This window comes from Haliotis cracherodii, unplaced genomic scaffold (genome assembly GCF_022045235.1).
Source record: "Haliotis cracherodii isolate W230 unplaced genomic scaffold, xgHalCrac1.p SCAF_11, whole genome shotgun sequence".
Classification (NCBI taxonomy): domain Eukaryota; kingdom Metazoa; phylum Mollusca; class Gastropoda; order Lepetellida; family Haliotidae; genus Haliotis; species Haliotis cracherodii.
The window spans coordinates 46,428,513-46,451,681 of record NW_027266266.1 but is presented as its reverse complement, the minus strand read 5'-3'; the positions used below and the strand labels follow the sequence as shown (position 1 = coordinate 46,451,681).

The following is a 23,169-nucleotide window of genomic DNA, read 5'->3' as shown; positions in this document are numbered from 1 at the left end:
AGGCAGAATTTTCAAACTTCACCAGACAATCAATGAGCAAGTGTGACCCAAGTTGACTTTTTTAATTTTGTTCAAACTGTAGCTATCTACATGTCTGAATAGATCAGCTTGGGTCAAAGATTGCTCATTTTTAAATATTAAGAACATGTTTCTTGAAAACGTTTCAAACCATCTTGATGCATTTAGCCTTATGAATATATTTAGTGTTGTGATTAATCCAAACCATGTCCAAATGAACAAAGACTCGTTCTCATTTACATGAGCAGATGTTAAATCTTTCACAATGATTTGTAGACGTTGTGCTCCTTTCTAACATAATGTACAGACTGTCTATGCATACCTTGTTCTTTCCAACACAGAGCATTAACAATCAAAGTTCATGTGAAAAGATAATTGTGACATGTGGAACTTGTTTTCAAGTTACCAGTGATTTGTTTGTTGTTTGTTTGTTGTTTAACACCACACTCAGCGATATTCCAGCTATATGACGGCGATCTGTAAAATATTCGAGTCTGGACCAGACAATCCAGTGATTGACATCATGAGCATCGATCCACGCAATTGGAATCGATGACATGTATCACCCAAGTCAGTGAGCCTGACCACCCGATCCCGTTAGTCGCCTTTTATGACAAGCATAGTCGCCTTTTACGGCAAGCATGGGTTGCTGAAGACCTATTCTACCCCGAATCTTCACGGGTCAGTTACCAGTGAAGGTCTGGGTTAGAATTGATCTTCCAGCTACCAATGCTTGTCTGAAGAGGAGACAAACAAGATCGGGTGGTCAGACTCGTTGACTTGGTTGATGCATGTCATCGTATCCCAATTGTGTTTTTTATGCTTCTGATGTCCATCAGTGGACAGTGTCCTGACTTGATTATTTACAGACCGCTGTCATATACCTGGAATACTGCAAAGTGCAGCATTAAACAACACACAAGCTATCAATATTTTCAAGTTAGCAGAGACTGCTGGGGGTGACTATAAATGTCCCATGTGCTGAACAAATTGCCTGATGTTGGATCTGGCATCCATTACACAAGTACTTACATGGTGTGGTGACTAATACAATAAAACATTTTACTCTATTATTTTTATCTCTTGTTTGAGACTTATATTATTTCGCCTTGTTATCTGCTGATGGTTATGACCTTTGCATCTTCTCTGGAAATGCTTTCACATCAAATAGATGCAAGATTAATGATGAGGTGATAAGTATTATTCATACTTATTAAAATTGCGTGATGTTGTCTCACTTGAAGGCACAGACAACCGGGGATGTTCGTGAGGTCTTTTGTGACACCAAAGCCCTGCCTTCTATTTTCCTCAGGGTGCAATGATTGAAGCTCATTGTGGTTTGGTAGGGTGTTGCTGTAGACGCTCCTAGGTCTGTGTGGCCTTGCATTGTTGTCCTGAAACACAGATCGACCTCTTATACTCGTCAGGAACCGTAACACAACATAATTATTGATCCTTTTTATTAGCGGCCCAAAAAACGCCAAAACTGGATAACTGAATTCAAGAACCTGCACTCACGAAAACAACGAAAGTGAAACAGTGAGCATGAATACAGATAGCATGAATATTATGAATTTTCTATTGTGAATTACATGGATGATTTCGTTGTGTCGGCCATTCGGATAGATAAGAGTGACACAATCTCGGTTGTGTCAAACTGAATGTCCGTCCTGGCCAATTCCTACATCTTTTTTTCATTATTAGATTTTCTGATATTCTTATAGATCTACATCAGATGGTAACTGTTTCATTTGACTCGAGCTTATTTCGTCGTCCAAAATAACAGATGCAGTTACAAACTAGTACAGGTAAAAATTGAAATTTAGCATTGAAATATAAATTCATTTTTCATTGCTTGTTTAATTTCTCTATAAGTAACTCTCATTTGACAAAAGAGAACAACAACAAAACAGTTCCGGATGGAGAAGAGGATTTCCCACCATGTACGCTGGCTCCTCCTGCAAGATCTCCTCAGTCAGCTCGGAGAAGGAGACATTGAGGGACACCAGGTTCTTCCTGTAAAAGCATACAAAAACATCAGTGGAAGGTGAATGACTACATGATATAAAGACCCGTGAAGATCCGATGAAGACTAGGTCTTCAGCAACCCATGCTTGCCGTAAAAGGCGACAATGCTTGTCGTAAAAGGCGATTAACGGGATCGGGTGGTCAGGCTCGCTGACCTGGGTGATGCATGTCATCGATCATCGAGACTTAAATTTTGTATCCATGAATTGCCTATGTTTTCGTTATACTGAGTTTAGAGTGAAAATGAACATTGGACCGCTTTCAATTATTCTCCAAATTTTGCTTTGTTTTCACATGGTATGTTAGTGGTGTTAGTTTAAAATGTTCTGCACACATACAAATACGTTTCCAATTACATATAGGAGTTGTGGTGATAGTAGTTTGTAGTTTAGTATTCTGTTGAAGAATTATCCATTATACGGAGGCAAATACTTTTGTAAATCAGTATATAGCCCAGCATTTCATAAATATTCCTCCTACATTAACTTGTAGATGAGATTCGAATCCATGATCATTGGATCATGACACTGCTAAGGAGGGTTATTAGGTGCAGCGACATCCGATGCCTTAGACGAATGGACCATCCATGTCTCCTTGGCGCCGTGAAAGATGTCCAATTGAAAGTTTGAAGTCACAGCGTGGTATTCACATTGACATTGTAAGATTCATGTTTGCTGCATGTCATCGATCCCAATTATCGCTGACACGCCGCGATATAACAGGAATACTGTTAAAAGCGGCGTTTAACCCAACTCACTCACTCATCATCACTTTAACCCTGACAGTTCATAACGTCTACAGGAATTATCCATATACCAAATCGAGTCATGCAAAGCATTGTGTCATCAGTGAAATAGTTAACTACCCCATAGAGGAAGCTTGAGAAACGTTTCACGAAGAGTTACCTTGTATCAATGTCTCCCAGTGACTTCTCATTGTTGGCGTTGATGGCAGCTTTGAGAGCCATGTCGTGGTGGTCCGAGGGCCATGTCGTCATGGAGAGACGTTGTATGTAGTCATGCTGTCTGAAGGTCAACACAAAGTAATATACTACTTAAAATAATGTTTTTGTTATGTATTCTAAAGTAAAACAAGGCTAGTTGTTTAAATGTCAAAGTATCCCATTATCTCAACCTTTTATTTTAACATTCAATGTGTGTATCATTTTTCAAAAATGCTTTATGAACGGGCGATAACAAAACGTTTCTGTTTTTGTCTAAATCAAGAATTGTAAAACGTGTTCATTCAGTGTCAATTTTTTCAAATGTTGATTATCAAAGCATTCACGTTATGTCCACACGCACTACATTTGATACCCATGCTTCTGTTTGATACCCGTGACTCTAATTTGATACCCATGTTCTTTTATTTACCCATAGAGGAAGACGTCTTCGACCTGTATCACTTCGTGCTTTTCTCAAAAATAGAGATGACACGCCGTGATAGGACTGCAATACTGATCACAGCCGCTTTAAAATCACTAACTTACTTTTGTGAGGTGGGACAGTCAACTCAGTCTAACAATTTATCATGTGACATCAGTCCGAAAGAAAACTCCAGTCGTGACTTATACGTTTGTTTGTTTGTTTGTTGTTTAACGCCGCACTCAGCAATATTCCAGCTATATGACGGCGGTCTGTAAATAATCGAGTCTGGACCAGACAATCCAGTGATTAATATCATGAACATCGTTCCTCGCAATTGGAATCGATGACATGAATCAACCAGGTCAGCGAGCCTGACCACCCGATCCCGTTAGTCGCCTTTTACGACAAGCATAGTCGCCTTTTACGGCAAGCATGGGATGCTGAAGACCTATTCTACCCCGGATCTTCACGGGCGGACTTATACGTAGAGACATTTCTCGCTTTGTGTACTGACTATCCAGCAGAAGGGAGCACCTGTTGCCAATTCGCCTCAACTACCAATTCAATTTACTTCAATTTTTTATTCTCATGGAACCACCAACGGTAATATAATAGCGTGTTTTACAAACAAATATATGTTCAGCAAAATGTGATCATTCCGTCGGGGAAAGTACATTTAAATATTATTTCTAAAGTATTTGAAGACATTGGAAATAAACCTAGACAAATTCCTCGTTTCAGCTATTTTCGTTGTACACAGTAAATGTTAGAGTTTATAAAGTTTGGCCATAAGTAACATTTGTCTGGTATATATCCACTACAGGTTGTATCGAAGGCTTAACATTTGAATAATTAGTGGAACTCGTCAGCAATAACTGTCGAGTTGCAAAAGGTACAGGTTCTTTCTGATCTGGGCATACCAAACCAGCGGGCAGTCTCTACAGGTACATTATGGTTACAGATTCTAAAAGTTAGAAGCGGGAAAGATATTGTTCCAGGAAGGAGTAGGTATTTGTCAAAAGATGGTACAGATCTAAGTAATTTACAGTAAGTTCCTCTGGAACTATTGCACATAGTAATCCGCCATGAGTGTGTAAATTTATCTTTTCACATTAACTCTACCTTTGAGATTAGGTCAATGAACACATGTGAGATGAGGTGAAATTAGGTTTAACGTCGTGTCCAAGATTATTGCACTTATATAGCAATGTGCATGTACGTGTGTGTGTGTGGCTGCTTGTACTAGTCCGGACTGATGCCGATTAATAGTGCTAGCACACTGAGATACCATGCCGCAGTTTAACATGAATACCCCACTCAGACACAGTATACTGACTCCGAGGCGACCAGTCCTTGTTTTAGCCCCTTAATGCCGAGCACCAGACAGGGTAACAACAAGTACCATCTTTTAACGTCTTTTGGTATGACGCGGCCGGGGATCGAACCCCGGACCTTCTGCTCTGCGGGTGGACGCTCTACCAGTAGACCACGGAGACGGTCCAATGAACAAATGTGATTTGCCACAGTTATGATGAATTTTCTGGACATTGTTCAACCAGCTATTATCTCTTGGATTTACAGAATTATTTATTTTGATAATACAAGAACATATTGTGATAACTTTAGGTTATCTTGAATTTCCAGTTTGTGGTACCGCAATTCGTCGTTGCGGCACACTAGAAATCTATGATGGGGGTTCAAGTCCCCAAATTGCCCTGATTATGTTTCTAGGTTTGACGGAACCATTGCTGTGGTCATGGCTTTCGCCTAAAATATATGTGGTAAGCGTCTAAGACCTGCATCATTTCTGGGTGTCCTCAAGCTGACACGGCGTGATGTGAGTGAAATACTTTCCATGCAGTGTTAAACAAAACTCACTCGCATACGAACGCCCACAGTAACGACTGTAACTTTAGACACTTCTTACCATACTTCCAAAAGTCGTTAGAATTGGTCTCAAGCAAAATATGCTTATTGTAGTATATATTTGTGGTTCATCGTACTCCGACGGCGAGACCCGTGAAGAGCCGGGGTAGAATAGCTTTTCATGCTTGCCGTAAAAGGCGACTGTGCTTGTCGTGATAGGGATCAGGTGGTCAGACTCGCAGATTTGGTTGATGCATGTCATCGTATCCGAAATGGGTGGATCGATGCTCATGATGGAAATCACGGGATTGTCTGGTCCAGACTCGATTATATACAGACCGCCGCCATATAGCTTGAGCATTGCTGAATGCGGCTCTAAACAAGAAACAAACAAACGAAACTCCGACGGCGCGAAACTTTGCTTTTAATATCAGTCAGATTCTTTCATACTTAGAATTTGAGAATAGATACAATGTTTCGTGTAATCGTTTAACCTTTTACGGGGTAAGAAATGCTATAAATGTTTATTTAAAATCTTTAGAAACTCATGATGTTACACCATTGGTAGCCCCAATTTTACCATTTAACATTCATGTACTTACGAAGAGTCCAAAGGGTTCAAAATATTACTATGATGTGTTATTGAGTTCACAATGTCAGAGGACATCAGCCAATCAGCAATGGGAAAATAAAAAAAATAAAAAAAATAAAAATATCAGTCAGAAACTGTGTCCTCTCACTCACCTGCATGATATCCGACATGCCTCGAAATATTTTCTATCACAAGGTCTTATAGATCTTATCAACAAACCTGATATGTCTGGTCCCAAGAAGTGTTCTCCACCGCTAAGGCCAAAAAGAAACATCAGTCTAATAAAATTGTTGGTTTGTTGTTTAACGCCGCACTCATCAATATTCCAGCTATATGACGGCGGTCTGTAAATAATCGAGTCTGGACCAGACAGTCCAGTGATTAATATCATGAGCATCGATCCACGCAATTGGGATCGATGACATGCATCAACCAAGTCAGCAGCCTGACCACCCGAATCCGTTAGTCGCCTTTTACGACAAGCCATAGTCGCCTTTTTTTTGGTTTGATTTGGTTTGTTGTTTAAAGCCGCACTCATCAATATTCCAGCTATATGAAGGCGGTCTGTAAATAATCGAGTCTGGACCAGACAGTCCAGTGATTGATATCATGAGCATCGATCCACGCAATTCGGATCGATGACATGCATCAACCATGTCAGCGAGCCTGACCATCCGATCCCGTTAGTCGCCTTTTACGACAAGCATAGTCACCTTTTACGGCAAGTATGGATTGCTGAAGACCCATTCTAGCCCGGATATTCACGGGTCCCAGTCTAATAAAAAGACTTGTCCATCCTAAGACGGGTGATCATTATCAGGTTGTGTGCTCTTGTGTGTAGTTTCTGTCTGTCAATTACGTGAGTATCCTTCGCCCACAAGTTCAAAATTCTCATCAATCATACAAAACCCGTGTTCCAACTGTGATGGTTTTGCAAAGGATGAGTGTGGTAAATCATTCAGTGAAAGGACTGTTCAGCTCTGATTTCATTAGTGTGTCTCACATTAAGCTGGACCCATGTTCTCTGTTCTTCACTGACTTCATTGGCAATGTCATGGTTCAGCACTGTACACTTGCGCAGATACGCGTTCTCCGTTACCCTATTTCAATGTGAGTTAGTAAGTTAGGTTTAACGCCGCCTTTAACAGTATTCCAGTTTTATCGCGGCGTGTCAGCTTAATGTGGGAGGAAAGCCGGAAGTGGTGCACGTCTCAGACGTTTACGTCTTCGGTGAAACCCACGAGTACGGGTATGGTGCTGATAAACCTAGAAACATAATTGGGGCGAACCGGGATTCGAAGCCATCATCATAGGTTTCTGCCGTGCCCAAGGGACGCAACTCTGCACAGCCAAGTCTGCTTCTGTCGTAGAAGGGAACTTCCTTTTGTGTTTCCGACCAAGCTGCTTGAACGTCCAAAGAAAGACAACTCATCCCGCCTTATCAAGCCATCTAAGCCATGTTACAAGCTATTTGCTGCCGGTCGAGTTTTGATATAGGAACAGATGATAGTTTTAAGTGTGTAATTTTTCCCAGCCCCGTTAGAGCTGAAGCTTCATCATACTGGTATATCGTTACTGATCAAAATATCCTATTGCAATAATCCATATAAAATGATTATGTAACAGGGATAAATTCAGTGGTTTCCTATTGGTTGGTTTGTTTGTTGTTTAACGCTACACTCAGCAATATTCCAGCTATATGACGGCGGTCTGTGAATAATCGAGTCTGGACCAGCCAATCAAGTGAATATTATCATGCGCATCGATCCACGCAATTGGGATCGATGACATGTATCTACCAAGTTAGCGAGCCTGACCTACCGATCCCGTTTGTCGGATTTAAACTCTCAACCCGTTGCCTGTTAATAACTGACGTTAACGCCACTGTATCTCATGGCTGTCACATTTATGTATTGTTCCTGGCGTTATTCAAATGACCTGCATAGAGGTGCACTACATATATTTCCATGGCAGGTGTTATTGAACGAAAAGGGGGGCGGTCGGGTAGCCTAGTAGTTAAAGCGTTAGCTCGTCACGCCGAAGACCCGGGTTCGATTCCCAACATGGATACAATGTGTGAAGCCCATTTCTGGTGTCCCCTGCCATGATATTGCTGGAATATTGCTAAATGCGGCGTAAAACCATACTCACTCACTAACTCACTATTGAACAAAAGGACGAGGGAACATGCAGAAACGACAGAGAACGTGAAGCAACTATCAAGAATCAAGTACTTCCAACTCAGTCAAATCTTTAAGGCGTGAAAGCTTCATTAGGTACTAATTCTCGCTTTTATGTTACCCTGATATATTTAAAGGACATCAATGCCACACAGCATGGGACCCATGAAGATCCGGGATAGAATAGGTCTACAGCAACCCATGCTTGCCGTAAAAGGCGACTATGCTTGTCGTAAAAGGCGACTAACGGGATCGGGTGGTCAGGCTCGCTGACTTGGTTGATGCATGTGATCGGTCCCAATTGCGTGAATCGATGCACATGATATTAATCACTGGATTGTCTGGTCCAGACTCGAGTATTTACAGACCGCCGTCATATAGCTGGAATATTGCCTAGTGCGGCGTAAAACAACCAACCAACCAGCATGGTCATCGTTATGTTTCAAAGTGAGCACATACTTTGGAGGTGGTAAGTAAATTATGCTCAAAATAATTAGTCGTTCTCACCGAATTCAGAGCACGTGATCTCGATGTTGTTGGGGTTGTCGATCCTTCGCTAACACTGACACACAGCCTCTATAAGATCCTCCAGGCAGCTTCGCTGACATGTCTATAACCACAGCAACAACCTTGTCATCATATTACCTACATTATACATTATGTTCTCACAATCGAAAGAGAGTTCAATCAATTATACATATATCATTTTCGTAATTAGTCCAGTCATAAATACATGGCATTGCTTATGGTATAGTCGGAATTGTAAATCGACTCTGATTTAAGCAGAGATTTCTATTGGAGATGGAAACGGGTCTATCGCTTTATTTATTTATTTATTAGAAACACTTTCAACAAATTTTACGACATCTACCATCTGGGTTGAATGAAGAGAAAGTCACATCATGAACGTTCCCAGTTCTGTCGGAGGGGATTCTTTCCTGCTTACCTCAATGTCTCCGTGAGGGTAGTCGGCCACACAGTTGCCGTATGGGGCTGGCTGATGTATGCGGATTACCTAAAAAGATTTGCAGGCTTTGAGAAATACAGTAATAACACAACGGGAATTGGCTTTACATGGTATATAAATTAATGCTTTTCCGGACAAGTGTCTGGCGTGGTGAATAGCCTCCTCATGGAATAATTAATGAAAGGCTGCTAATCGTCAAGGTGTCAGTAGCATCTCCTTCTGCAATGACAGCCGAAGTCCATGAGAATCAGAAATCGCGACAAATGCTCCCCCCAGAGATCAGCGAATAATCCTTCATCACAAAAAGTAAAAGGCGACTCTGCTTGTCGTAAAAGGCGACTAACGGGATCGGGTGGTCAGGCTCGCTGACTTGGTTGATGTATGTCATCAATCCCAATTGCGTGGATCGATGCTCATGATATCAATCACTGGATTGTCTGGTCTAGACTCGATTATTTACAGACCGCCTTCATATAGCTGGATTATTGCTGAGTGCGGCCTTAAACTCCAAACCAATCAACCAATCATACTTTAGGACAGACATATAAATGGCAAGGATGAAAACTAGACTTTGATAAAGGCCAGTGGAAGATTTTCTCGCAAGGATGACTTGTTCTGAAGGTAAAGGCTTACACGTGGTCGACACTTGCCTGTAGTGACAGTCCATGCCGGCGAAGGTGCAGCTAACGATGAGCTCCAAAACAGGCTGTGCCAACTCCCTCACGCTTGTCTTGTCTCCCAGAGACAGCAGAGTATCTATCCAGAAGTCCTTGGATATTTGGGTCAGAAACTGATTCACTGAACACGTCAATGTAAAGTGTGATATGGTTTAGAAGTGCATCAACTGAGTATAAGAAAACATAAATCTATAACGTCCAAGTGGGAAACAACGTAATTGTAGTGTGACTGAATTTGGTTTATGATTATGACGGTGGAATCGGTTTCAGGTAATGTACTCCTGTAGGGAATGGAACCCGGTCTTCAGCGTGACGAGTCAACTGTTTTATCTCAAGGCTACCCGAAGCCCCCATATATTTTTCAGCATAGGTGGTATCACATGGTCACAAGATTACTTAATAAATACAAAATATACTAAAATTACTCAAGTATTCAATATACGTTTTGGCAATGTTAAAGTAATAAGGCACAGTACCTGAGAATGAACTCTCTGACGTAATAGGACCATCGATGTAATCTGCCCCGCCACCATCGTCTCCCTATGACACGAAGTGGGTTGCGTATGTTGACGTACCCGGCTAGATATTGTTCATATCACATACTACATGTAGTAATTGTGTAGTACAAGGCTAGATATTGTTCATATCACATGCTACATGTAGTAATTGTGTAGTACCCGGCTAGATATTGTTCATATCACATACTACATGCAGTAATTGTGTAGTACCCGGCTAGATATTGTCCATATCATATACTACATGTAGTAATTGTGTAGTACGAGGCTAGATAATGTTCATATCACATACTACAAGTAGTAACTGTGTAGTACCCGGCTAGATATTGTTCATATCACATACTACATGTAGTAATTGTGTAGTATCCGGCTAGATATTGTTCATATCACATACTACATGTAGTAATTGTGTAGTACCCGGCTAGATGACATTATTCTCACATGCTACATGTAGTCATGGTGAAGTACGAGGCTAGATATTGTTCATATCACATACTACATGTAGTAATTGTGTAGTACGAGGCTAGATATTGTTCATATCACATACTACATGTAGTAATTGTGTAGTATCTGGCTAGATATTGTTCATATCACATACTACATGTAGTAATTGTGTAGTACCCGGCTAGATGATATTCATCTCACATGCTACATGTAGTCATGGTGAAGTACCAGGCTAGATATTGTTCATATCACATACTACATGTAGTAATTGTGTAGTAAGAGGCTAGATATTGTTCATATCACATACTACATGTAGTAATTGTGTAGTACGAGGCTAGATATTGTTCATATCACATACTACAAGTAGTAATTGTGTAGTACGAGGCTAGATATTGTTCATATCACATACTACATGTAGTAATTGTGTAGTACTCGGCTATATATTGTTCATATCACATACTACATGTAGTAATTGTGTAGTACCCGGCTAGATATTGTCCATATCACATACCACATGTTGTAATTGTGAATTACCCGGCTAGATGACATTCATCTCACATGCTACATGTAGTAATGGTGTAGTGCCCGGCTAGATGACATTCATCTCACATGCTACATGTAGTCATGGTGTAGTACCCGACTAGATGACATTCATCTCACATGCTACATGCAGTCATGGTGAAGTACCAGGCTAGATATTGTTCATCTCACATACCACATGTAGTAATTGTGTAGTAACCGGCTAGATATTGTTCATATCACACGCTGCATGTACTAATGGTGTAGTACCAGGCTATAGGATATTCATCTCACATGCTACATGTACTAATGGTGTAACATCAGGCTACATGATATTCATCTCACATACAACATGTAATAAGAGTGTAGTACCAGGCTACATGATATTCATCACACATACTACATGTAGTATTGGTGTAGTACCAGGCTACATGATATTCATCTCACATGCTGCATGTAGACATGGTGAAGTACCAGGCTATATGATATTCATCTTACATGCTGCATGTACTAATGGTGTGGTACCAGGCAACATGATATTCATCTCACATGCTGCATGCACTAATGGTGTAGTACCAGGCTATATGATATTCATCTCACATGCTGCATGTAGTAATGTTGTATTATCAGGCTACATGATATTCATCTCACATGCTGCATGTACTAACGGTGTAGTACCAAGCTATATGATATTCATCTCACATGCTGCATGTAGTAATGTTGTATTATCAGGCTATATGATATTCATCTCACATGCTGCATGTAGTAATGGTGTGGTACCAGGCTATATGATATTCATCTCACATGCTGCATGTAGTCATGGTGAAGTACCAGGCTATATGATATTCATCTCACATGCTGCATGTAGTCAAGGTGAAGTACCAAGCTAGATGTTGTTCATGTCACATGCTGCATGTAGTCATGGTGACGTACCAAGCTCGATGTTGTTCATGTCACATCCTACATGAAGTCATGGTGAAGTACCAGGCTAGATGTTGTTCAGCTCACATGCTGCATGTAGTCATGGTGAAGTACCAAGCTATATGTTGTTCAGCTCACATGCTGCATGTAGTCAAGGTGAAATACCAAGCTAGATGTTGTTCATGTCTCATGCTGCATGTAGTCATGGTGACGTACCAAGCTAGATGTTGTTCATGTCACATCCTACATGAAGTCATGGTGAAGTACCAGGCTAGATGTTGTTCAGCTCACATGCTGCATGTAGTCATGGTGAAGTACCAAGCTATATGTTGTTCAGCTCACATGCTGCATGTAGTCAAGGTGAAATACCAAGCTAGATGTTGTTCATGTCTCATGCTGCATGTAGTCATGGTGACGTACCAAGCTAGATGTTGTTCATGTCACATCCTACATGAAGTCATGGTGAAGTACCAGGCTAGATGTTGTTCAGCTCACATGCTGCATGTAGTCATGGTGACGTACCAAGCTAGATGTTGTTCATGTCACATCCTACATGTAGTCATGGTGACGTACCAAGCTCGATGTTGTTCCTCTTACAGGCTACAAGTTGTCATGGTGAAGTACCAAGTGGTATACTCCAGCCACCATACTTTGGTCATTGGTCGTAGATTGTTACATTTGTTTGCACTTGTACTTTAAAAATAACGTATACATATAAACAAAAAGGTTTGAATGTGACTCCTTCCGACGTTAGGCCTCTCTAAATTAAGAGTAGATAAAACTGTTTAGTACATGCATTCGCAGTTCACAGTATCATTTATCCAAGGACTCAAGAACTGAATCCATCCTTCAGACATTTCCCCACTGTGTTTCAACGTGTGTCTTCACGAATACCATTGGAGACAGCGAGCTTCATCAGTGATGGATAGTGGTAGACAGCGAGAGGCGGTGAGATACTGTGATGGACAGAAGTAGACAGCGAGAGACGATGAGATTCTGTGAGGGGTAATGATAGACAGTGAGAGACGATGAGATACTGTGATTGGTAATGAGAGACAGTGAGAGACGGTGAGATACTGTAAGGGGTAATGATAGACAGTGAGAGATGGTGAGATACTGTAAGGGGTAATGATAGACAGTGAAAGACGGTGAGATACTGTGATGGGTAATGATAGACAGTGAAAGACGGTGAGATACTGTGATTGGTAATGATAGACAGTGATAGACGATGAGATACTGTGAGGGGTAATGATAGACAGTGATAGACGATGAGATACTGTGAGGGGTAATGGTAGACAGCGAGAGACGGTGAGATACTGTGAGGGGTAATTATAGACAGTGAGAGACGGTGAGATACTGTGATTGGTAATGAGAGACAGCGAGAGACGATGAGATACTGTGAGGGGTAATGATAGACAGTGAGAGACGATGAGATACTGTGAGGGGTAATGAGAGACAGTGAGAGACGGTGAGATACTGTGAGGGGTAATGAGAGACAGTGAGAGTTGATGAGATTCTGTGAGGGGTAATGGTAGACAGTGAGAGACGATGAGATACTGTGAGGGGTAATGGTAGACAGCGAGAGACGATGAGATACTGTGAGGGGTAATGATAGACAGTGAGAGACGATGGGATACTGTGAGGGGTAATGAGAGACAGTGAGAGACGGTGAGATACTGTGAGGGGTAATGAGAGACAGTGAGAGTTGATGAGATTCTGTGAGGGGTAATGGTAGACAGCGAGAGACGATGAGATACTGTGATTGGTAATGATAGACAGTGAGAGACGATGAGATACTGTGAGGGGTAATGGTAGACAGCGAGAGACGATGAGATACTGTGATTGGTAATGGTAGACAGCGAGAGACGGTGAGATACTGTGAGGGGTAATGATAGACAGTGAGAGATGGTGAGATACTGTGAGGGGTAATGATAGACAGTGAAAGACGGTGAGATACTGTGATTGGTAATGAGAGACAGTGAGAGACGGTGAGATACTGTGAGGGGTAATGATAGACAGTGAGAGATGGTGAGATACTGTGAGGGGTAATGATAGACAGTGAAAGACGGTGAGATACTGTGAGGGGTAATGAGAGACAGTGAGAGTTGATGAGATTCTGTGAGGGGTAATGGTAGACAGTGAGAGACGATGAGATACTGTGATGGGTAATGGTAGACAGCGAAAGACGATGAGATACTGTGAGGGGTAATGATAGACAGTGAGAGACGATGGGATACTGTGAGGGGTAATGAGAGACAGTGAGAGACGGTGAGATACTGTGAGGGGTAATGAGAGACAGTGAGAGTTGATGAGATTCTGTGAGGGGTAATGGTAGACAGCGAGAGACGATGAGATACTGTGATTGGTAATGATAGACAGTGAGAGACGATGAGATACTGTGAGGGGTAATGGTAGACAGCGAGAGACGATGAGATACTGTGATTGGTAATGGTAGACAGCGAGAGACGATGAGATACTGTGAGGGGTAATGATAGACAGTGAGAGATGGTGAGATACTGTGAGGGGTAATGATAGACAGTGAAAGACGGTGAGATACTGTGATTGGTAATGAGAGACAGTGAGAGACGGTGAGATACTGTGAGGGGTAATGATAGACAGTGAGAGATGGTGAGATACTGTGAGGGGTAATGATAGAGGGGTAATGATAGACAGTGAGAGACGATGAGAGACCGTAAGATACAGGAAGAGATGATATCAGCCTTGGAGGAGATATAATTTTTAATGTATTTTAGTATCATCGTGTATTATTATTATTATTATCGCATCTTATTATAATTATCCTATCATCATGGCAAGGTATTATCGTATCGTAGTATCATCGAATATTTGTACCTTTGAATTTTAGTGACATCGAACCTTATTATTGTAGAATCATAATATCCTATGTTTGTTGCATCTTCCGATCATATTCTTATGACATCATGTCATCTTAGTTTTCTGTGTCGTATAAGTTCAGTTTAACAGTATGAAAACACATTGACATCATATTATCTCGTGGATAATGCTTACCGCCGCTTTATGTAGTGAGACATGGCTTTCTGTGACGAGACACGGCTTCATGTTGTGGGGACCGCCTCCGTGGTCTAGTGGTAGAGCGTCCGCCCGGAGAGCGGAAGGTCCGGGGGTCGATCCCCGGCCGCGTCATACCAAAAGACGTTTAAAGGTGGTACTTGTTGTTACACTGTCTGGCGCTGGGCATTAAGGTGCTAAAACAAGGACTGGTCGGCTCGGAGTCAGTATACTGTGTCTGAGTGGGGTATTCATGTTAAACTGCGGCATGGTATTTCAGTGAGCTAGCACTATAAATCGGCATCAGTCCGGACTTGTACAAGCAGCCACACAAACATACACACGTACATACACGTCGCTATATAAGTGCAATAATCTTGGACGCAACGTTAAACCCCATTTCACCTCACTTCATGTTGTGAGACACGGCTTTATGTAGTGAGATACGGCTTTATGCAATGAGACACGGCTTTATGTAATGAGACTGGCTTTATGCAACGAGACACGGCTTTATGTAATGAGGCACGGCTTTATGTCATGAGACACAGCTTTATGTAGTGAGACGCGACTTTATGTAATGAGACACGGCTTTATGTAATGAGACACGGCTTTATGCCATGAGACGCGGCGTTGTGCTATGAGACACAGCTTTATATAATGAGACACGGCTTTATGTAATGAGACACGGTTTTATGTAACGAGACACGGCTTTATGTAGTGAGACACGGCTTTATGTAGTGAGACACGGCTTTATGTAACGAGACACGGCTTTATGTAGTGAGACACGGCTTTATGTAGTGAGACACGGCTTTATGTAATGAGACACGGTTTTATGTCATGTGACACGGCTTTGTTGTGAAACGCGGCTTTATGTAATGAGACACGGCTTTATGTAATGAAACACGGCTTCATGTTGTGAGACACGGCTTTATGTAATGAGACATGGCTTTATCTCATGAGACATGGCTTTATATCATGAGACACGGCTTCATGTTGTGAGACATGGCTTTATGAAGTGAGACACGGCTTTATGTAATGAGACACGGCTTTATGCAATGAGACACGGCTCTATGTAATGATACACGGCTTTATGTAATGAGACATGGTTTTGTGTAATGAGACACGGCTTTTAGTAATGAGACACGGCTTTATGCTATGAGTAACGGCTTTATGTAAAGAGACCCGGCTTTGTGCAGTGAGGCGTGTTTTCGCATATAGTTTTACTCTACAGTTGTAAGAGATGCGACAGTTGTAGATAAGATGGCATCTGAGAGAACTTTTGCTCAAAAACTTCTAAAAAACTCTAAAACGCCAGTTTTAATGATGTTATATTTTCGCAAACCTCAAAGCAAAATTAAATTCATATATTGTCCTATTTTTGTTGGTGACTAACAAAACGACCAGACATGAGCCTACTGCATTTGACAGAGATGTGTTTCTGTCACTGAACAGGTTTCAGCCAAAGTCAAAAGTGAACTAGTAACACAACAGTTTAAGGTAAAGTCAAAAGTGAACTAGCAACACAACAGTTTAAGGTAAAGTCAAAAGTGAACTAGCAACACAACAGTTTAAGGTAAAGTCAAAAGTGAACTAGCAACACAACAGTTTAAGGTAAAGTCAAAAGTGAACTAGCAACACGAAAGTTTAAGGTAAAGTCAAAAGTGAACTAGCAACACAACAGTTTAAGGTAAAGTCAAAAGTGAACTAGCAACACAACAGTTTGAGGTAAAGTCAAAAGTGAACTAGCAACACAACAGTTTAAGGTAAAGTCAAAAGTGAACTAGCAACACAACAGTTTAAGGTAAAGTCAAAAGTGAACTAGCTGCACAACAGTTTAAGGTAAAGTCAAAAGTGAACTAGCAACACAAAAGTTTAAGATAAAGTCAAAAGTGAACGGAATGCACGTCAATGTGATGTGTTGGTGCTACAAAAAAAGTTTCAGGTAATGTCAAGAGTGAACCTACCTCATCTGACTGCGATGTGTTACCAAATTGTTCCAGCGAGACGTTGAGAGACCTGGAAATATCCCTGAGGGCGGCCATTGCGAAGTCGTTACTTCTAATGTTGGAGTACTTGAACGGGTTTAGGTTGCACAGGGTGACGCTCGGGAACTGGAGACTGCGGGTGTTTATCGTTGTCTTGGTTGTAACAGGCCGTCTGGAAAAAGGTGATTGGTTTGAGTTTCTTGTCGCTTAGAGCGCAAAGAAAAAGAAAAAGATATACTTTTCGCAAGTCGTAACGTCTTGTGTGTCGTGACATACACCAATATAAGGATAGACTGTAGTTTCCTGAGCTCCATCTGTGAAACAGTAAAACGTGTTCTTGTCGCTTTATGGTTGAAACAACGCCGATACAACCTTACATAGTAACCCACTCACACTCTCTCTTATTCTGTCTCTCACTCATTCCAAATATTTGACATATCATCATCCGAAATGCAAAAAAATATGTAATAATCAGGATTTGAAACCCAAAAATAAAAATGCCTGAAAACATCTGTATTACATATGTAAAGCTGCTTTTTTTATTTGTAGCCAGGGCGGAGGGATTGACTCGTGGTTGACAAGGCGTCAAGCCGAAGACGTAAGTCTGGTTCTCACATCATAGAAGGGGCGGTCGGGTAGCCTAGTGGTTAAAGCGTTCGCTCGTCACACCGAAGACCCGGGTTCGATTCCCGACATGGGTACAATGTGTGAAGCCCATTACTGGTGTCCCCCGCCGTGATATTGCTGCAATATTGCTTAAAAACGGCGTAAAAGTATACTCACTCACTCACATCATAGAATGTGTGATGTTCATTGTGATTGGTCCCCGCAGCTGCATTAGTTGGAGTAAGTTATCTAGTCAATGTTATTCCATGTTAGTCGGCTCTTACGACGAGCGTAAGGGACTGGACGTCTATTTGGACTCGGAATCCCCAAAGGAGACATCATTTCTAAAAGCAGGATTGTACTGCCATGAAACAAGTGAATCTATTTCTAAAATGATACTACGCATTACAATATGCGCTTAATGTATTTGGACCTGAAATATTTCATGCAATGAAAATCGAGTGCTCACTGATCCATTGGCTGGGGTAATAATGTAACGCTTTGGAGCGTGAACTGCTACATGGAGTCTAGCGCATTATAAGGGCACATTATTATACTGTTATTAATATTTGAATTTAAATTTGGATTTCAAAAGAACACCCCTTTTTTGGAAAGATAGACCTTTTAAAAGTCTTTGAAATATTAAACGTCATTGCCTGAGAATAATCAGTCTCGAGTATCTGCCCAAAAATTCCCTTATGCGGAAAAGGCAAAATTACATGAATGGATCACGGTTTGTTTGTTTGTTGTTCAGCAATATTCCAGCTATATGACGGCGGTCTGTAAATAACCGAGTTTGGTACAGACAATCCAGTGATTGACAACATGAGTATCGATCCAGGCATTTGGGATCGATGACATGCATTAACCAAGTCAGCGAGTCTGACCACCCTTTCCCGTCAGTCGCCTCTTACGACAAGCATAGTCGCCTTTTACGGCAAGCATGGGTTGTAGAAGACTGGATCTTCGCGGGCCTAATGGATAACTGAAAATCAGTGATGACAACAGAAAAAAGTAATGATGTCCTGCCCTACCGGTAGCACCCACACCACGCACAAAAAGGTAAAATTAATGGTTTTTTGCCTGACGCCGCACTGTAGTGCTCCTGCCACAAAAAGCATGGCAATCTAGTCTTGACCAAACAATCAAGAGATGGACCAGACACGCCACTGACACGATGGCACATTTACACATTTTGTAGAGATTTAAAACGTATTTTGATTTTGACTTTCGTCTGCTGCTTACAAATAAAGAGAATCATTCCAGATATGTTCGTTTTGCAACACCGTTTTAATACCTCGGTCCAAACATTTCTTTTGTAGTTGACTGAGAAGAATTGATAAATGCTAATAAGCTGATAATAATAAAAGTCGGGGACTTCAGTACACCTCCACCAGTCGAAACCAGTTCATGTTGATATTAAACGTGAACGCCAGACAATAATCGGTGTCAATTATAATGTCTCAAACATTATCGATTATCAATTATCTGACCTATGTTGTTTGATTATGTTATCATGAAAATGTATTTGAGAACAAAGCGCAGAGCTCTTTATCGCTTTTCCAGATAAATTATTTAGATTTCTGTGGTTGTGCATTCATCCTACAGGATTTCCCATGAAAACACCAACAGATGACTGCACAATAATCTTCTGTTCATTGCCCAACGTTTAGTTGAGAACTCTCCTTCATTTTGTGTTCATTGGAGTATGAACCTTCTCTGAGTAGAGGGCCAAACGGCACGAACGTCGGTGCTTGCGATGAGGTTCATACAATGTTTGGCCATCACTCAATGAAGGTTCATATGCTAATGAACTCACAAAAAGTGAAAGTCAGTTCTTAGTTTTTTTTATACCTCGAGGAATGTATTACACAATTTCATTTAGTACGCGTGACTTCTTTTTCTCACTGATAGCAATACAATAACCAACTGTAACACGGAATAGAACAGTTCATCATAAGGCGAGGTAACATTAGCGTATGTATGTCAACTTGCTCTACAAGAACGTCTGTTGTTGCTTAGTTCCAACAAATAAATTCAAATACTACCATCATTAAATGACGAAGGAGTCCTACGAACAACCTCAATTAGTCAAGTACAGTGACAGCGCGTCGGAATACATTAATTTTACATCAAATATTGAACGTCAACATGGCCGACACGATAAACGTGACGGGAGAGATTTCCGAAGTTCTTCATGAACCTGTTGCGATTACAAGTGTTAATCATCACTGATCAGTTGGCCTATGATTGCAAGGTGATTGTGAAGGTGTGTCAAATAGATACTGATGCAAATTTATAGATGTCACTGTCAGTCTAGACACTGATCGAGTCGATACTACGATAGTTTGGATGTGCATTTCTTCGTTTTGTTCTCTTGGGTAGGTCATAGCGAGCATGCAGCAATACCTCTCTCATTCTCCTCTGATATTTACTGAACGACTGAGATTAAAGGGTCAAAATCATTCGAAACAAGGCTACTGTATGTATTTGTGCTAGGGAATATTCCAGAGGTTTTATATCGTGTGTAGAGGAAGACTTAAAACTGCATAAAACTGGTATACAAGGAAACATTTTCGAACTTATAAAGGATATGTATAATGACATAAAATCAAAGATAATATCAAATGGTATCTCATCCTTGCATTTCCTATGTATGTCTGGGGTTAGGCAAGGATAAGGGTTATCCCCACTTCTAATTGCAATATATCGTATTGATATAGAATCATGTTTGATTGAAACAGGATACACCAGTATACACATTTAAGAAGAACAAGAACGTGACATACTAATGTGGGTTCATCTTGGTGATTATATGCAGATGATACTTACATGTACATACCAAGTAAAATCTTTAGATTATTTTCAAAAGTATTTAAACGAGACGATAACGTTTAAAAAGACCAGCCCAGCAATTGAGACAAATCTATTCTTTACTTTGGAAACATGTTTCTTTAATGTATCAAATGGGTAAATGTACATCGAAATAAAAGAAAGGTGGCGAGTTTTAAGCTTTGACTGAAAATGAACAAATGTTATAATACTCTTTACTAAAAAAAATCAACAATTGCAAAATTGCCACTTGAATGCCTACTTGTCGCTTTTGATGTAATGGCTGCTCTGATTTCAAAGTGCAATTCTGAAATATGGTGTTTGAAAAATATCACAGAAAACATTCATATTTATTCATGCGAATTAAGAAACCTGACACCTCACATTAAGACATATAGTGAACTCGGACTAGAACTCATTTTTATTAAGATCTATAAACAAATTATAACATTCTGGCTTAAATTCACCCCAAATATGAGTCCGATGAATTTAGCCAATGTACAATATAAATATGTTTTGTCAAAATATAATTCTGATCATAGCCCATACACATGGATGCATTTATAGATAAATTACTTGAAAAATAGGTTTATCTGAAATAGTTTTAGATCCTTCAACAGTCTCGTTGTCCTTACAAATAAGTCGAACAAATACTATTATCAAGCCCTCAGGGAATATGTTGTCAATTACTTTAAACAAAACAAAACTTTGATAGAATTCTCTATATTTACCTATTTTATAATTCAGAACTTCGGTCCATTCTCTACCAGTAAAAACTTGGCGTTGACATAATATAATTATAGAAAAAGATTTTTCAGTTAATATAGTTATACAATATCGGAAACAAATTTCATTATCTGCATAGGTGCGAAACCCTCAAGCCTCAAAGACCTCCTTAAATATCACGAATGGCCAAAAATGTCACCATTTTGCAGACAGAGTCAATCAGTATAATAGGCGAGTCAACCAGTACATGCATCAGAGGTGAGTCAATCAGATCCAGGACCGGAAGTGAGATACTTTCAAAATGCATTTTGTAAAAGCACTTAATGGTCTTACATTCATTTTATGATAAATACATACTATGCTTTATATTTTATGCATAAGTCGTCTTGTCTGTTAGGGTATGATTTGTATATCATACTGATTGACTCACATCTGATACTGGTTGACTCACCTCCGATAGGGATCGACTCACCTATAATACTAGTTGGCTTACCTCTAATAAATGTACTGGTTGATTCACCTATGATACTGAATGACTAAACACTGGTAGTCATTGAATCACCTCTGATACTGATTAACTCACTTATGATACTAGTAGACTCACCTCTGATACTGAGTGACTCAGCAATGATACCGGTTGACTCACCTCTGGTACCGATTGACGTACCTCTCTTACTGATTGACACACTTATGATACTGGTTGACTCACCTCTGATAGAGGTTGATGAGCTGCCACACTTGCATGAGGATAGTCCCTGTAACTGTCAAGAGAAGCACCTGTGATACTGGTTGACTCACCTATGATAGATGTTGATAAGCTTCCACACTTGCATGAGATCCCTGTTGCTGTCAAGAGACACACCTATGATACTGATTGACTCACCTCTGATAGAGGTTGATGAGCTGCCACACTTGGATGAGGACAGTCCCCTTTGCTGTCAAGAGATGCACCTGTGATACTGGTTGACTCACCTCTGATAGAGGTTGATGTGCTGCCAGACTTGCATGAGATCCCTGTTGCTGTCAAGAGACACACCTATGATACTGATTGACTCACCTCTGATAGATGTTGATGAACTGCCACACTTGCATGAGGACAGACCCCTTTGCTGTCAAGAGATGCACCTGTGATACTGGTTGACTCACCTCTGATAGAGGATGATGAGCTGCCACACTTGCATGGGGATAGCCCCTGTTGCTGTCAAGAGATGCACCTATGATACTGTTTGACTCACCTCTGATAGAGGTTGATGCGCTGCCACACTTGCATGAGGATAGTACCCTTCGCTGTCAAGAGATGCACCTATGATACTGTTTGACTCACCTCTGATAGAGGTTGATGAGCTGCCACACTTGCACGAGGATAGCCCCTGTTGCTGTCATTAGAAGAAGGAGCCAGAGCACTTTAAGAAGCCAGTGACCCTTCTCGTGCAACTTGCGGACACCATGGGCTGACGTGTTGTCCGCAAAGTCGCACAGCAATCGCGACGTGGGCACTCTCCTGCCGGTGATCATCTTCTCTCGTTCAAACACCACTTGTGTACCAAAGGAGAACACACCGTACTCCTAATCACGATGCAAGCCGTTCATACGTCGTTGTGTAATCAATATACACACACACATACCATTGATACTGTCCACATGACATCACATTTGATTTATATTCGATTTGTAAATTACCTCCGGTATAATGAACGATTGATTGCAAATGAATCAATTTCACTCGTTGCACGTGTTTTATTTATAATCTGACAGTTGTGTTGCAAGATTGGAAAAGTGTTTTATGACAAGACGGATGACTTCAACTTTACAGTAGTTAATGCAATAGAGGTTAAGGTGACTGCAGAGAGTCTTGGTGTGAGATGAATGTGTACACAGATATGTTTGAGATGACGG

General features: G+C 40.8%; 1 protein-coding gene across 1 annotated transcript; it reads right to left on the bottom strand.

Moving 5' to 3' along the window:
* Window positions 1-1,886: 1,886 nt before the first annotated feature.
* LOC139455141 (degenerin-like protein asic-2) lies at window positions 1,887-22,788 on the bottom strand. Its single transcript, XM_071236696.1, has 7 exons — window positions 22,598-22,788; window positions 17,089-17,281; window positions 10,172-10,235; window positions 9,669-9,816; window positions 6,024-6,125; window positions 2,952-3,071; window positions 1,887-2,034 (listed from the first exon to the last, which is right to left on the bottom strand). Exons 1-7 carry the CDS (start codon window positions 22,786-22,788, stop codon window positions 1,887-1,889), a joined length of 966 nt encoding a protein of 321 aa, XP_071092797.1.
* Window positions 22,789-23,169: the final 381 nt, after the last annotated feature.